Source organism: Sorex fumeus, unplaced genomic scaffold (genome assembly GCF_029834395.1).
Source record: "Sorex fumeus unplaced genomic scaffold, SorFum_2.1 ptg000095l, whole genome shotgun sequence".
NCBI lineage: Eukaryota > Metazoa > Chordata > Mammalia > Eulipotyphla > Soricidae > Sorex > Sorex fumeus.
The window spans coordinates 7,405,721-7,419,397 of record NW_026606152.1 but is presented as its reverse complement, the minus strand read 5'-3'; the positions used below and the strand labels follow the sequence as shown (position 1 = coordinate 7,419,397).

Here is a 13,677-nt window from a genome sequence, read left to right as displayed (position 1 = left end):
GATGCAGATCAAAACCACAATGAGATACCATCTCACACCTCAGAGACTGGCCCACATTCAAAAGAACAAAAGCAACCGATGCTGGCGTGGATGTGGCGAGAAAGGGACCCTCCTTCACTGTTGGTGGGAATGTCCACTGGTTCAGCCCTTCTGGAAAACAGTATGGACGATTCTCAAAAAATTAGAAATTGATCTCCCATTTGACCCAGCAATACCACTCCTGGGAATATATCCCAGAGAGGCAAAAATGTATAGTCAAAGTGACATCTGCATTTGTTTGTTCATTGCAGCACTCTTTACAATAGCCAGAAACTGGAAGAAACCTGAATGTCCAAGAACAGATGACTGGTTAAAGAACCTTTGGTACATCTACACAATGGAGTACTATGTAGCTGTTAGAAAAGATGAAGTCATGAAATTTACATACAAGTGGTACAATATGGAAAGTATCATGCTAAGCGAAATGAGTCAGAAAGAGAGGGATTGACATAGAAAGATTGCATTCATCTGGGGGATATAAAGTAACAAAGTATGAGATTAATACCCAAGAATAGCTGATATCAGCACCAGGAGGATTACTCCATAACTTAGAGGCCAGCCGGGTATCCTAGAGGAAAGGGCAGTTCAGATAGAGAAGGGAGCACCAAATAAAGGATGTTTGGAGGATCCTCCCAGGAGGGGAGATGCATGTCGAAAGTAGACTATGGACTGAACATGTTTGCCACTCAATTCCTCTTTTGCAGACCACAACACCCAAAAGGAGAGAGAGATCACAGGGGATTGCCCTGCCACAGAGGCAGGGGGGGATGGGGGTACGGGGGTGGGGGGGATATTATCCATGGTGGTGGAAAATGGGCACTGGTGGTTGGATGGGTATCTGATCATTGTATAATTGAAACCAAAGCACAAAAAATTGTAAATCTACAACTGAAAAAAAAATAAAGGGGAAAAAAAAAAGTAGAGACAGAGAATATGGGGAATATTGTCGGCCATGGAGGCAGGGGGAGGGTGGAACAGGCGGATTATACCAGGGATATTGGTGGGGGGGATTGTGCACTGGTGGAGGGATGGGTGTTTGATCATTGTGTGATTGTAACCCAAACATGTATATCACGGTGATTCAATAAAAAAAAAAAAAGTCCTATGTCTAACACAACTTTGTAATCACAGTTTCAATACAATAAAAAAAGAAAACCATCTCAGATGTTGGAATACAAAAAAAGTCTCAAACCCAATTTATAAAGACTTAAATCATATTAAGCACCTTTTCAGATCACAGTGGAATAAAACTAGCCATAAAAATAATAGATATGAAACATGCATCTGTGGAGAATAAAAACATGCCAGTCAACAAGTATTGGGTCAATGAAGAAATCAAAGGTTAAAAAGTCAGTGAAATAAAATTTAAAACCCAGCAATAAAACTAGAGTCAATTATTTTATAACAAAGAACCCACAATTTTTAAGAGAGAAAGGATTATTTCTTCAACAATGCTGCCTGGAGAACTGGAAATCTATATGCAAAAGAATGAAAGTTGACCATTATCTGATACCATACAAAAAATAATTCAAAACATACTAAAGACCAGATAAGACTTCTAACCACAAACTACACAAAAGAAAACCTAGGGTATACATTTTTCAACCTTATCCTCATAGACATGTTTGAGGACATGACTCCAATTGTAAAGAAAAAAGAATAAACAAAAGGAACTAAGTCCATTGAGAAGCGTTGGCAAATTGAACATATAATTACTGAAGGAAAAGGTATTTGCACACCTTATACCAGATAGGCATTAATCTTCAAAATACTCAGAGTGCTCCTAATGGAGTCCAGTGGCAAAGCAGCTGCCCTGCATGCCTTAGGTCTGAGTTCCCTGCACTATGCCACATCCCTGAGTGCTATCCCTGGTTCTGGTCGGTATGGTTCCCTTATAAAATAACAAGTCTCACAATTACCTTGTGCACAACAGTCAAGTGTATGTACAAGCACCATAGCTAAGTATGCAACCCTGGCACACTGTAGCCTGCAGCATCACAAGTGTGTAAAACCTAGTAACCACATTCCTAAAATTGCAACAATGATAACAATATCACAACCAAGAGAGAAATGAAGCAATTTCAAATGGAACATACAAAAAAATTAAGATATATCATAAAAAACCCAACTGTTATGTGTACATGTAAATATAATGCATAATGGAATATTATTCAGTAATACTGAAAGATGAAATCCTGCCACTGGCAACATCACAGATGGATAGAGACCATATTACCTTCATTCACACATACGCTTTATAAAACAAAGGGTAAACTAATTAGAAAAAGTTAAAAATTTTTGAGTTTTAAGTTCTAATCTAATGTATGCGAATCTAATCACTACTGTGATCTTTGAAATACTTTGAAATTGTTTGAATTTATTCATTCAAACAATTTTTTAAGTAATAAGCCAAAAAGAATAGGTGGGCACTGATACGAGAATTAATTTTGTCAAATTCTGTGATTCTGTGCAGCATACTCTATCATTCCATTTCTAGATAGATACCACTAAGCTACTTCAGCTGATAGTTATTAGGGTAAAAAATATAATTAAAAGCAACAACAGGAACTTTAATTTACTGTGTGCTTATTATGTTCCAAGCAGCACCAGAGCATTCTGACCTCACTGATTCACATACATAATAATTTCAGGTAGGTAATATCTTTGTTTTTATATATTAAGATACTGAGACATGAAGATACCATCCAAAGAAATGGCAGAGATAAAACTGAATTCATCCCTGATTCCAAAGTCTTATTAATGTGGAACAAAATAAAAAAGTTCAAGCAATGTGGATGGGTGTATTTACTTTTAATTACATAAAAATACAAACTTATAAGATCTGTAACACTGAAATCACAAAAGGCCAGTTGAATACTTTCTAGTGTACAGCTTCCCAGGACTTACTTTTGATTTACTATGTCGTATGAGGGCAGAGAGTAGTCTATTTGACTCTCCCATCACACCAGCATGATCTTTAGCTTCACACCATTCCACCAAACGCTCCACTAATTTAACATTTTTTCCCAGTTGTTCAGCAGCTTCTGCTATAGGAAAAAGATGAACCACAAATGAATCAATCATTGACAGGCATTAAAGTAAATAACTGGTAAAGAACTAAAAATGTAAAGGAAATTTGTCTAAAAAAAAAGCCACAACAAAACAGTTTTATTTAAACAAAAACAAAGTACTATATACTCATATATATAATAATATACATATACACAATACATATAAAAGATTATCTGTCTTTTTGTATAAATTTGTGGACTTAATATATCCAGGCAAAAAACACCTAATATTGTTTTAGTTTAGTCTGGTTGTAAACCATTATATTCTAAAGTAAAGTAAAGTAAAGTAAAGGCCCTCCCGTCGATCATCGATTTGCTCAAGCGGGCCCAGTAACGTCTCCATTGGAGACTTTGTTGTTACTGTGTCTGGCATATTGAATACTCTCGGTAGCTTGCCGGGCTTTCCGAGAGGGGCGGAGGAATCGAACTCGGGTCGGCCATGTTGGCTGCGTGCAAGGCAGACGCCCTACCCGCTGTGCTATCGCTCAAACTTTTTTTAAAAAAATGTTTTAACAACGTTTATAGAAGAACTGAAAGAAATCAATACAGAGAAAGACTTGGAATTTATAAAGTAAATACATAAAGCATTTCAAAGCATTTCAAAACAAGGAATGGCTTTTGTTGTTATATAAACAAAAAGATGACCTTCCATTCTATAAGTTTTCAAAATTTCTATTGTCATAATGATCTAAAAATAAGATAAAAATTGGTAAGAATACTTAAGTGAATAATTATAATATCAAAAAATGTACAATAATGCACCTTGCGAAAGCATTTCTTTTACCTTGTGCATCTATTAACATTCTTAATGTTCCCAGAAGTTTGAATTGAACTGGTGGCATTTCAGATTTAAGGAATTTTAAAACTGCCTCTGTGACTCCAACTGATAACATCTTTGCTTTATTTACAACTAGAAAGAAAGAGAGAGAGAGAGAGAGAAAGAGAGAGAGAGAGAGATTTAAATGTTGTTATTCTAGAGGGAAAACATTCAATTCAATATGAATTCATTGTGTCTGATTATCTGATTACCATTTGATATTTTTACTACTAAATCATTATTGAAGCATACAATACTGTTTAATGACAACTTCACGAATATGTCATTTCAACACCACACCTCACACCTGCTTTCCTCCAGCAAGGTACAAAAGGCTCCTCCCATTCCACCATCCCTCCCCCTTGTAAGCTCAGCTTTGTTGATCAACTATAAGGTAAAAGGTAAAGGCCCTCCCGTTGATCGTCGATTTGCTTGAGCGGGCCCAGTAACGTCTCCATTGGAGACTTTGTTGTTACTGTGTCTGGCATATTGAATACTCTCGGTAGCTTGCCGGGCTTTCCGAGAGGGGCGGAGGAATCGAACTCGGGTCGGCCATGTTGGCCGCTTGTAAGGCGAACGCCCTACCGCTGTGCTATTGCTCCAGCCCATTGATCAACTATATTGATCAACTATATTCAGTTTTATTCCCTATGGCCATTTATTGCATCCTTATAGTGTCTTTATATACTCCACACATAGAAGAGATCATTCTGTATCAATTGCTTTCCTTTAGTTTACACTCTAGTTCCCCTCTAGTTCCATTCATTATCAGCAAGTAGCATGGTTTTTCCCTCTTCTATACTTGTATACTATTCTATTGTGTGTGTATATATATACAATAGCTTGATCTTGATCTATATTGGGCATTTGGGTTTTTCTCCCCCATATCTTGATTATTGTACTAGGCACTGCAAAGATCACAGGTGTGAATGTATCTTTTCAAATTAATATTTTTGTCTTTGGGGAGTAGATGCCAAGAAGTAGGATACTGGGTCATATAGGAGTTCTACTCTTCCTATTTGAAAAGATCTCCGTATTTGCTTTCCATAGAAGTTGAACTAGACAATTTCTCATTTTAACATTTATTTACATCCATCCTTGACCCATCTGTGTTTACTGTTTTTGTCGTTGCTGCTGTTGTTGTTTTGGGACAGACCTGGTAGTAGTGGGGGCTTATCTTGACTTGAAGCTCAGGCCTACTACACGCTATTTGGCATGCTGTAGTGCTGGCCCAAGACGGTATAGAGTGGGGGTGGGTAGTGCTTGGCCCACAGTAACATAAGGTTGTGGTATGTCCCTGGCATATGACTGGACAGACATGTATGCTCTTACTGGATGCCTGTGGCCAATCTGTCTGTATCGTATGTATGAATTATGAATGATGTTATAAATATCCAAAAGGCTTTTTCAGCAGAAAAGAGGTTCTCTATCCCTGACAGGTAGTGGACAAAGGCAAAGGAACTGGTGTTAGAATATGGTATGCCTGAAACACAGTCACTAGTATCTTTGTAACTTTGTGATACAATACATGGTGATACAATAAAAAAAAATTTTTAAAAATTTCCACCCCTAATATAGACAATATTAATCTGATAGTTGAATCAAGTTAATACTTTGTATCTTCATGTAGTTATTTACCATCAGGAATTTATTTTTAGAAAGTAGAATAAAAGAACAGTTTTAATTATCTTCTGTATTATTTGAATTAATAATGCTATTTCATGGCTCAAAATATTTTAATCCACAAGGCAATATAATAAGGCTATTTTAAAAAGTGATGGATGAGTGAATAAAGAGGTTGTGATAAATATATACACACACACACACATATATATACATATATAATGAAATACTATCCAACTTTAAGATAAAATAATGCAGTTTGCTGTGGGGGTGGAGGGTAACATGTTAATCAAAATAAGTCAGAGGGAAAAGAACAAATACTCTATGATCTCACTTATCTGTGGAATATAGAAGGAAGGAACAAGGAAATAGTATCAAACATGACAAATCCTTGGCCCTGTATTACAAAACTGAACTGCTAAATAAGAATAGGGAAGGGAGGAAGGGGAAGGAAGACCATATTAGAGGTCAGTAATGGAGGGCATTTTGGTGGTGGTAGAGGACAGTAACTTTATATACATATATATATATCTTTATATATATATTTATATATATCAGTAACTTTACATATTTATCGCTGGAGCGATAGCACAGTGGTAGGGCGTTTGCCTTACAAGCGGCCAACATGGCCGACCCGAGTTCAATTCCTCTGCCCCTCTCGGAGAGCCCGGCAAGCTACCGAGAGTATCTCGCCAGCACGGCAGAGCCTGGCAGGCTACCCGTGACGTATTCAATATGCCAAACACAGTAACAACAAGTCTCACGATGGAGACGTTACTGGGCCCGCTCGAGCAAATCGATGAACAACGGTAGGACCGTGACCATAGACTTTAACACTATTGTAACCATCTTATCTCAAATAAATTAAAATTTAAAAAATATTAATTTCCATGTCTGAATACACAAAGAAACACATAAACCGTAAATTGTTCTTTAAAGGATTCTTGAAAAATGTAAATAATTTTGCTTTATTTTCCACACCTCCCATGAAAGATGTACTGTTCCCAAATGACAGACCCCATTTCCTCCCCCCAGGCCTCACCTGGGATGGCCAGGTTTCTGAGCGCACTCAGGGCTGCGTGCTGCACGGTTACGTTTCCATCTTCTACATGTCTGTCTAGTAAATCCATAAGCTTTTCCACAATTCCATTGTCTACCATATGGATACAATTCCCATCTGAACAAAACAAAAAGATTTTTTTCCTCTTTATGATTACCACGTACTTTATTTATTCTTAACTTTTAAAGATTTTATTATTGAATCACTGTGATTTTGACCCTTACAAGCTGTTTATGACTAGGTTTCAGTCATGGTGTTCCAACACCCATCCCTCCACCAGTGTGCATTTCCCAGCACCAGTGTCCCCAGTTTTCCTCTGATCCCTACCCCCACCTCTATGGCAGGCACTTTTCTTCTATCTCTCTCTCTTCTCACTATCCCCCACTCCCTTTTGGGAATTGTCATTTGTAATACAGATACTGAAAGGTTATCCAGTATATTCCTTTGCCTAATTTTAACATTCAGTTCTTTTCCAGCTTTAACATTTAACATTCAGTTCATTTACAGCTAGTCTGTCATCCTGGTCCCATGTCTATCTTACCTCCCTCCACTCCACACACCCTTGTGGTTGATTCCAACCACTGACCTAATCTCTTTTTTCCCTGGCTGTGGATATGTCTTCTACTACATATATTTATATATCACAAATGAGTGCAGTCATTCTATATTTGTCTCTCTCTTTCTGACTCATTTCACTCAACATGATACTCTCCAAGTATTTATAGACAAATTTCATGATTTTGTTTCTCTAAGAGCTGAGTAGTATTCTATTGTATAAATGTGCCATAATTTCTTTATCCATTTGTCTGTTCTTGTGCACCCATGTTGTTTCTATTTTTGAGGAATATCTATATTGTTTTTCAAAAAGACAGAACCAGTCGGCATTGCCACCAACAATGGAGAGTCATTTATCCCCACATCCATGCCAACACGTCAAGAAGTACTTTAATTTCCCTTTATACTAATTATAATGTACCAATTATGTACAGTAGGAAAAATGAAAAAATGGAAAATAAAATGGATTTCAACTCTTTCTACGATTTACAGACTACTTTTGTTTACTGATAAATGTCTAATTATCACATTCTTAATACAGAAAATAATTTGAAAAATCATCAAAAAAGACCAAGAAATGCTCAAACTTTGAGCATGATACTATATCAGAAAAATAATCAGAAACCACAGGTTTAAATATTCACCACTGTATGTTAATAAAAATGATTCAGGGAGGGTGGTAGCAGTAATTTTAGGTGCAATTGGAGAGCACTGGTTGGTAGCAGCCTCAAATGCAATTAGGAGGGATTTCTGTGTGCTTCCTGAAGGCAAATTTAGGGGATGGGGGAGCTGAGATATTCTTTTTAAAAGAATGTAAGAAAAATATGAAAATAATTTGGAACCTCTGCTTTGGATAATGATCATGCTGCGTTATACAAGTGTAAAATTTTAATACTGTGTACTCCATATGCCAAACACAGTAACAAGAAGTCTTACAACGGAGATGTTATTGGGCCTGTTCAAGCAAATCAATGAACAACAGGAGGACAGTGCTACAGTGCTACCTAAAACTTATGTAATGTAATTAATCAATGTTATCACGATCACGATCACGACCACCCTGTTGTTTGTCGATTGCCTCGAGCAGGTGCCAGTAACGTCTTCTTCGTCCTAGCCCTGAGATTTTTTTTTTTTTAAAGTGCCATATTCAAGGCTTTGATGAATGATGAAGTAACAGATAACACCAATTGGGCAAGTGGTGAAGATGACCATGTAGTTGCCAAAGCAGAATATGATTTTACTGCCGTCTCTGAAGAGGAAATTTCTTTCCATGCTGGAGATATGCTAAACTTAGCTCTCAAAGACCAGCAACACAAAGTGCGTGGTTGGCTTCTGGCTAGTCTTGATGGTCAAACAACAGGACTCATACCGGCTAATTATGTCAAAATTCTTGGTAAAAGAAGAGGTAGAAAAATAGTGGAATCCAGTAAATCAATGTTATATCAACAAAAATTTATTTAAAAAACATGAACCAGCAGTATTCATTTATAGTGGAGATGAATTATATCTGTCCATGTTACAGCAACAGTTCTTCAATTTTGTATTGTGGGATTAGCTTTCCCCGAAAGGTCAGATAGGATTTTCTCAATATGTCCAGGGTAGAGTTTTTCCAGTTAAATGTCATCTTGATACCTGGAATTAAGGTCAATTTCTTTCCTTTGTGCCTTAACAATACGTAAATAATGCAGACTGTTTTGTTTTAATAGCAATGAGGGAACTAGCTGGCTGAGGAGAAATTATTTCACAAAGAGTCCTTTGCTCTTCCTAATCAGAGGAAGAGGTTAACCTTCACTCCCTATGCTTTTCCATAATGGAACAAGCAATGACTGTAGAATTAGAAAAAGCGTAGTTTGGAGAACATCACCCTGCTCTAGGTTTACTTGTAAACATGTTTTATCTCATCTCATCTCATTGCATCGCATTGCATCTTTATTCTCAAGTCATTCCCTAATTGTCATGTCAAGTTTTTTGTCTCGTCAGTCCCCTCAGCAACTTTATATATACCAATTTTTCCCCAGCTCAAAGTGGAAGCAGCAAAATTCATTTTCCCCAAATGCACATTATTAAATTTAATTTTCTCTTGCTAAGCCATCTCATGCTGTTTTGATTACAATCTGAGAAGTCCACCATGAAAAAAACACAGAAGGGTAAGAGATTTACTCCTGGTTCTCTATAATTTATGACTGATATTTAAATTATTTTTCAAGAATATAAACGTCTTAAGTTAGTTGTCACTATTTAGAAAGGGGGTACTGTTATAGTAAAGAACAGAATTGGACTTTCAATGATGAATAAAAACATTCAGCTGCTCATTTATAGTGATGTATACTTTAAAATGTTTTTAAAAACCAAAGAAAAAATCAGTAGTACAATCCTGTTTGGGCTGGAGCAGGATTTAAGGCACAGAGGGTAGGGTGTTTGCCTTGCATGCAGCTGACGCAGGTTGGATTCCTCCGCCCCTCTTGGGGAACCCAGCAAGCTACCGAGAGTATCTTGCCCGCACGGCAAAGCCTGGCAAGCTACCTGTGACGTACTTGATATGCCAAACACGGTAACAACAAGTCTCACAATTTGTTGTGAGACGTTACTGGGTCCGTGCAAGCAAATTCATGAACAATGGGAGGACAGTGCTACAATCATGTTTGTCTGAGTTAAAATATTTTCCAATGTTAGAATTTTGGAAACATTTAAAAGAGAAATTATGAAGTATTTATCTCACAATTCTTCTTCAATAATTATGAAAATTTTTTTTAGTTTTAATGTAAGGAACTAATGATTGTTATCACTGGAAGAGAGCTAAAATGGAATTATTAATTACTATAAAATAACTGTTCAAACATGAAATAAAATAAAATATTCTACATTATGTAATATTATATAAATAATATATAGTATAATAAATAATAAGCTACAGATTATAAGAATGAGGTGTTAGGTTGAATAGCAGGTGTCATCAGACTCCAAAAATAAACATGGGGTCTAATATTCTATATTAAATGAAGGATCATTCAGAGTGAACTTTTAAAAGTATGAATTAAGGCCTTCAATACCCATTAAATGAAGAAAATAAGATCATCAGGAAAAGGCCATATCCCCCAGTTTACTAGTCTGAAGTTCAGAGTACTCAAGGAAAATATTTCCTGATCTTTAAACTACTAGAATTCATAGAATTTAGCTGTGTACACAAAATGTGCAATCTGTTGAAAGTCATTAGAAGTATTTAAAATCTGAACAACAGAGTAATATACACAAATACTACACTTGTGAACTGTTCCAGGTTTAGTATATGTAATAGTAAAGAAATAATTTAAATACATAGAACATCTAATTTTAAAAAGAACAAACATGCTTACCATTTCTGGCAAAATTTGCAATTGCCAATGCTCCAGCTAGTTGTAGCTGATGGTTATTTGATGGAATCCAGGACAGGACCTTTTGAAATACATTTCCTTTTCCTCCTTCAAATAACTTCTGCATGGATTCATCTAAAGGGCAAATAAAAAAAATAAGAGGAAAAAAATAATAAGTTACAAACACATATTCGTAAGCAAATATTCAATTGGAAAATTATATATTTCAGAACTGTAATTCACTAAGCGGGGAATATTTATTCTTCTTGTAGTAAAACTGTCATAAAAATTAAAGAGGAGAATTAAAAGTTTTTCTAGGGGTTGGAGAGATAGTACAAAAGGTAGGTGCTTTTTTATGCACGGCTGACCCGGGATCACCAGGAGTGATCCCTGAGTACAGTGCCAAGAGTAAGGCCTGAGTCCCTCTGGGGGTGGCGCCAGAACAAAATAAAACAAAAATTTTATAGTCTAAGTCCTTAATAGAAGTCTAACTTAGCTGCCTCTTCTAGGTAGCAGCTCTTTAAATATTCAAAGATAGTGAAGTTGCCTCTTTACCATACTCATCATATCTGGTTCTCTCCATCATGTGTAAGGTTTCAGAATCAAGACTTAAATGAGACAGAAAGGAAAATGCCTAATCTAGTATTTATGAAAACACTAAAATTTAAAAAATCAACCATGTTCTTTGTTTCAAATAAATTACAACTCACCTCCAAGAAGTAATAAAACCATTAAATCTGAAGCAGTTTTCAGCTCAGCAACGTCATCTTCTTTGTCACTGTCTACTTTCTGTTGAACAATATTTAGCAGACATTCTACCAGACCAGCTTCAACCAACTGTAGTTTAATAGCATCTAAAATATAATGTGAGATAAAATAAATTTGAGATAAACTAGAAATTCTAATATAAAACACTTACTCTCATGAATTTTAGATATGAAAATATATGATTTGGATAGTACTGTCTTCCACGATCTGGGTTTCACAAGGAGAAGCTGGTTGTGCAGCTCAAATATTCAAAAGTTCTTTTTCACATTTCCATTTCAATGTGTCACCTTCCACAACGTTCAGCAGTACCTAAATAAATAAGATCTAAGCTCGAAAGCAAGTGATCTGTTAAAATTAAAAATCTGTTAAAGTTAAGATATATTCATAATGGAGTTTGAACATATACTGAAACATAAAGTTGAACATAGTTATTTTTGAGCTAAAAGTAAATTTCAAACAATTTTTATTTATATGTGTATTAACGGCATTTTCTGAGAAAAGCTAATAAATCTATAACTTTCCAATTTTTAAAAGCCATTTTTTTGGGGGGTCATATCTGGTAATGGTCAGGGGTTATTCCTGACTCTATACTCAGAAATCACTCTTGCTGGTGCTCAGAGAACCATATGGACTGACAAACCATAGGTATTGACTCTGTATGTATTATCGTTCCAGCCCCTAAAAGCTGTATTTTTTTTCAAAGAATTTCATTAATTAGAAGCTGGCCTAAGTAACTGATATATAATTATATATCATTATTATATATCAATACAATTTCCATATCTAAATATACTTTTTTAAAGTTTAATATAATAAAATTAAAAAATAACTAAAAGCTCCTGGATGAGAACAAAATAAAGAGACAAAAAGCAATTATATCTTTATAGCAAACTTTATTTTCAGAGTCTTTTTTTTTTTGTTGGTAACTACTAATATCTTAAATACCCTGTAGCACTGTTCTCCTGTTGTTCATCGATTTGCTCAAGCGGGCACCAGTAATGTCTAACAACAAATTGTGAGACTTGTGGTTACTGTGTTTGGCATATTGAATACATCACGGGGAGCTTGCCAGGCTTTGCTGTGCAGGTGAGATACTCTCGTAGCTTGCTGGGCTCTCAGAGAGGGGCGGAGGAATCGAACCCGGCTCGGCCATATTGGCCGCGTGCAAGGCAAATGCCTTACCTGCTGTGCTATCGCTCCAGCCCCTAAATTATAAAAATTTTATCAGTGGAAAGCGTTTATCTGCATTCCTGTTTTCTCCATTACAGAAGATATTATACCTCCTATTCATTTTTGTGGGCTGGAGCGATAGCACAGCGGTAGGGCGTTTGCCTTGCACGCAGCCAACATGGACGACCTGAGTTCGATTCCTCCGCCCCTCTCGGAGAGCCCGGCAAGCTACTGAGTATCTCGCCCACATGGCAGAGCCTGACAAGGTACCCGTGATGTATTCAATATGCCAAACACAGTAACAACAAAGTCTCTAATGGAGACGTTACTGGGCCCGCTCGAGCAAATCGATGAACAACGGGAGGACAGTGACAGTGACAGTGATTCATTTTTGTATTTTAATCTAAATGATCTAACTAAATGCTCTAAGATAAAACACTGATCAAATGACCTTAGAAATACATTAGCTTTATAGAAAAAATTTAAAATTTAAGTTTGATTCTGTTAGGTTTTATTTAGTAATTCAGTAATATCTTAAGCTACATATACAAATATATAGCAGTCGCTATTTTTTCACCTTTTTATTTGGGACAAATTATAAATACTTAAGATATTTTCAGTATGGTGGTTTTTATTATGCAAAAATTATATTTTCTGTCATTAGAACCAGAATTTCTTTAAAACAGTACTTAATAATAAACAAAATATTTGACCTAAAATATATATATATTTTTTTGCTTTTTGTGTCACAACCGGCGATGCTTGGGGGTTACTCCTGACTCATGCACTCAGGAATTTCTCCTGGTGGTAGTCGGGGGACCATATGGGATGCTGGGAATCGAACTTGGGTCAGCCATGTTGGCTGCGTGCAAGGCAAATGCCCTACCCGCTGTGCTATCACTCCAGCCCCCTAAAATATTTTTTAAGGCACACTTACACCATGCTTTGCTGAAAACAGGGAGTTTCCTTGGTTATAGAATGCTATAGGGCAAACACAACTAGAAGCCAAAATTAAAAAGCCTTAAACATATTAACGCCCTGTATTATTCATACTCACCTAAAATGTTGAAATCACTGTTCTGTATACCAATAAAATCAAGAACACTAGCCCAGGAATTAAGCTTTCAAAGGTATTAGAGGAGAAGATGGTAATGGAGAAAACAGAAAACAAATAAAAATACTGCAAGGAGTATGACAGAATTTAATTCTATAACAAAAGGTTGA

At 36.2% G+C, this 13,677-nt stretch overlaps 1 protein-coding gene across 3 annotated transcripts in view; it reads right to left on the bottom strand.

Moving 5' to 3' along the window:
* RAP1GDS1 (Rap1 GTPase-GDP dissociation stimulator 1) overlaps positions 1-13,677 on the bottom strand; it is a 247,978-nt gene that overhangs the window by 25,987 nt on the left and 208,314 nt on the right. For 2 of the 3 annotated variants that reach the window (XM_056132662.1, XM_056132664.1), the window contains 5 exons: positions 11,226-11,369; positions 10,519-10,650; positions 6,593-6,727; positions 3,895-4,020; positions 2,947-3,086 (listed from right to left, as the gene is read on the bottom strand). In XM_056132662.1, coding sequence (XP_055988637.1) covers positions 2,947-3,086; positions 3,895-4,020; positions 6,593-6,727; positions 10,519-10,650; positions 11,226-11,369 — 677 coding nt within the window. The remainder of the gene's footprint in view (positions 1-2,946; positions 3,087-3,894; positions 4,021-6,592; positions 6,728-10,518; positions 10,651-11,225; positions 11,370-13,677) is intronic. The other variant, XM_056132663.1, reaches the window with a different exon arrangement.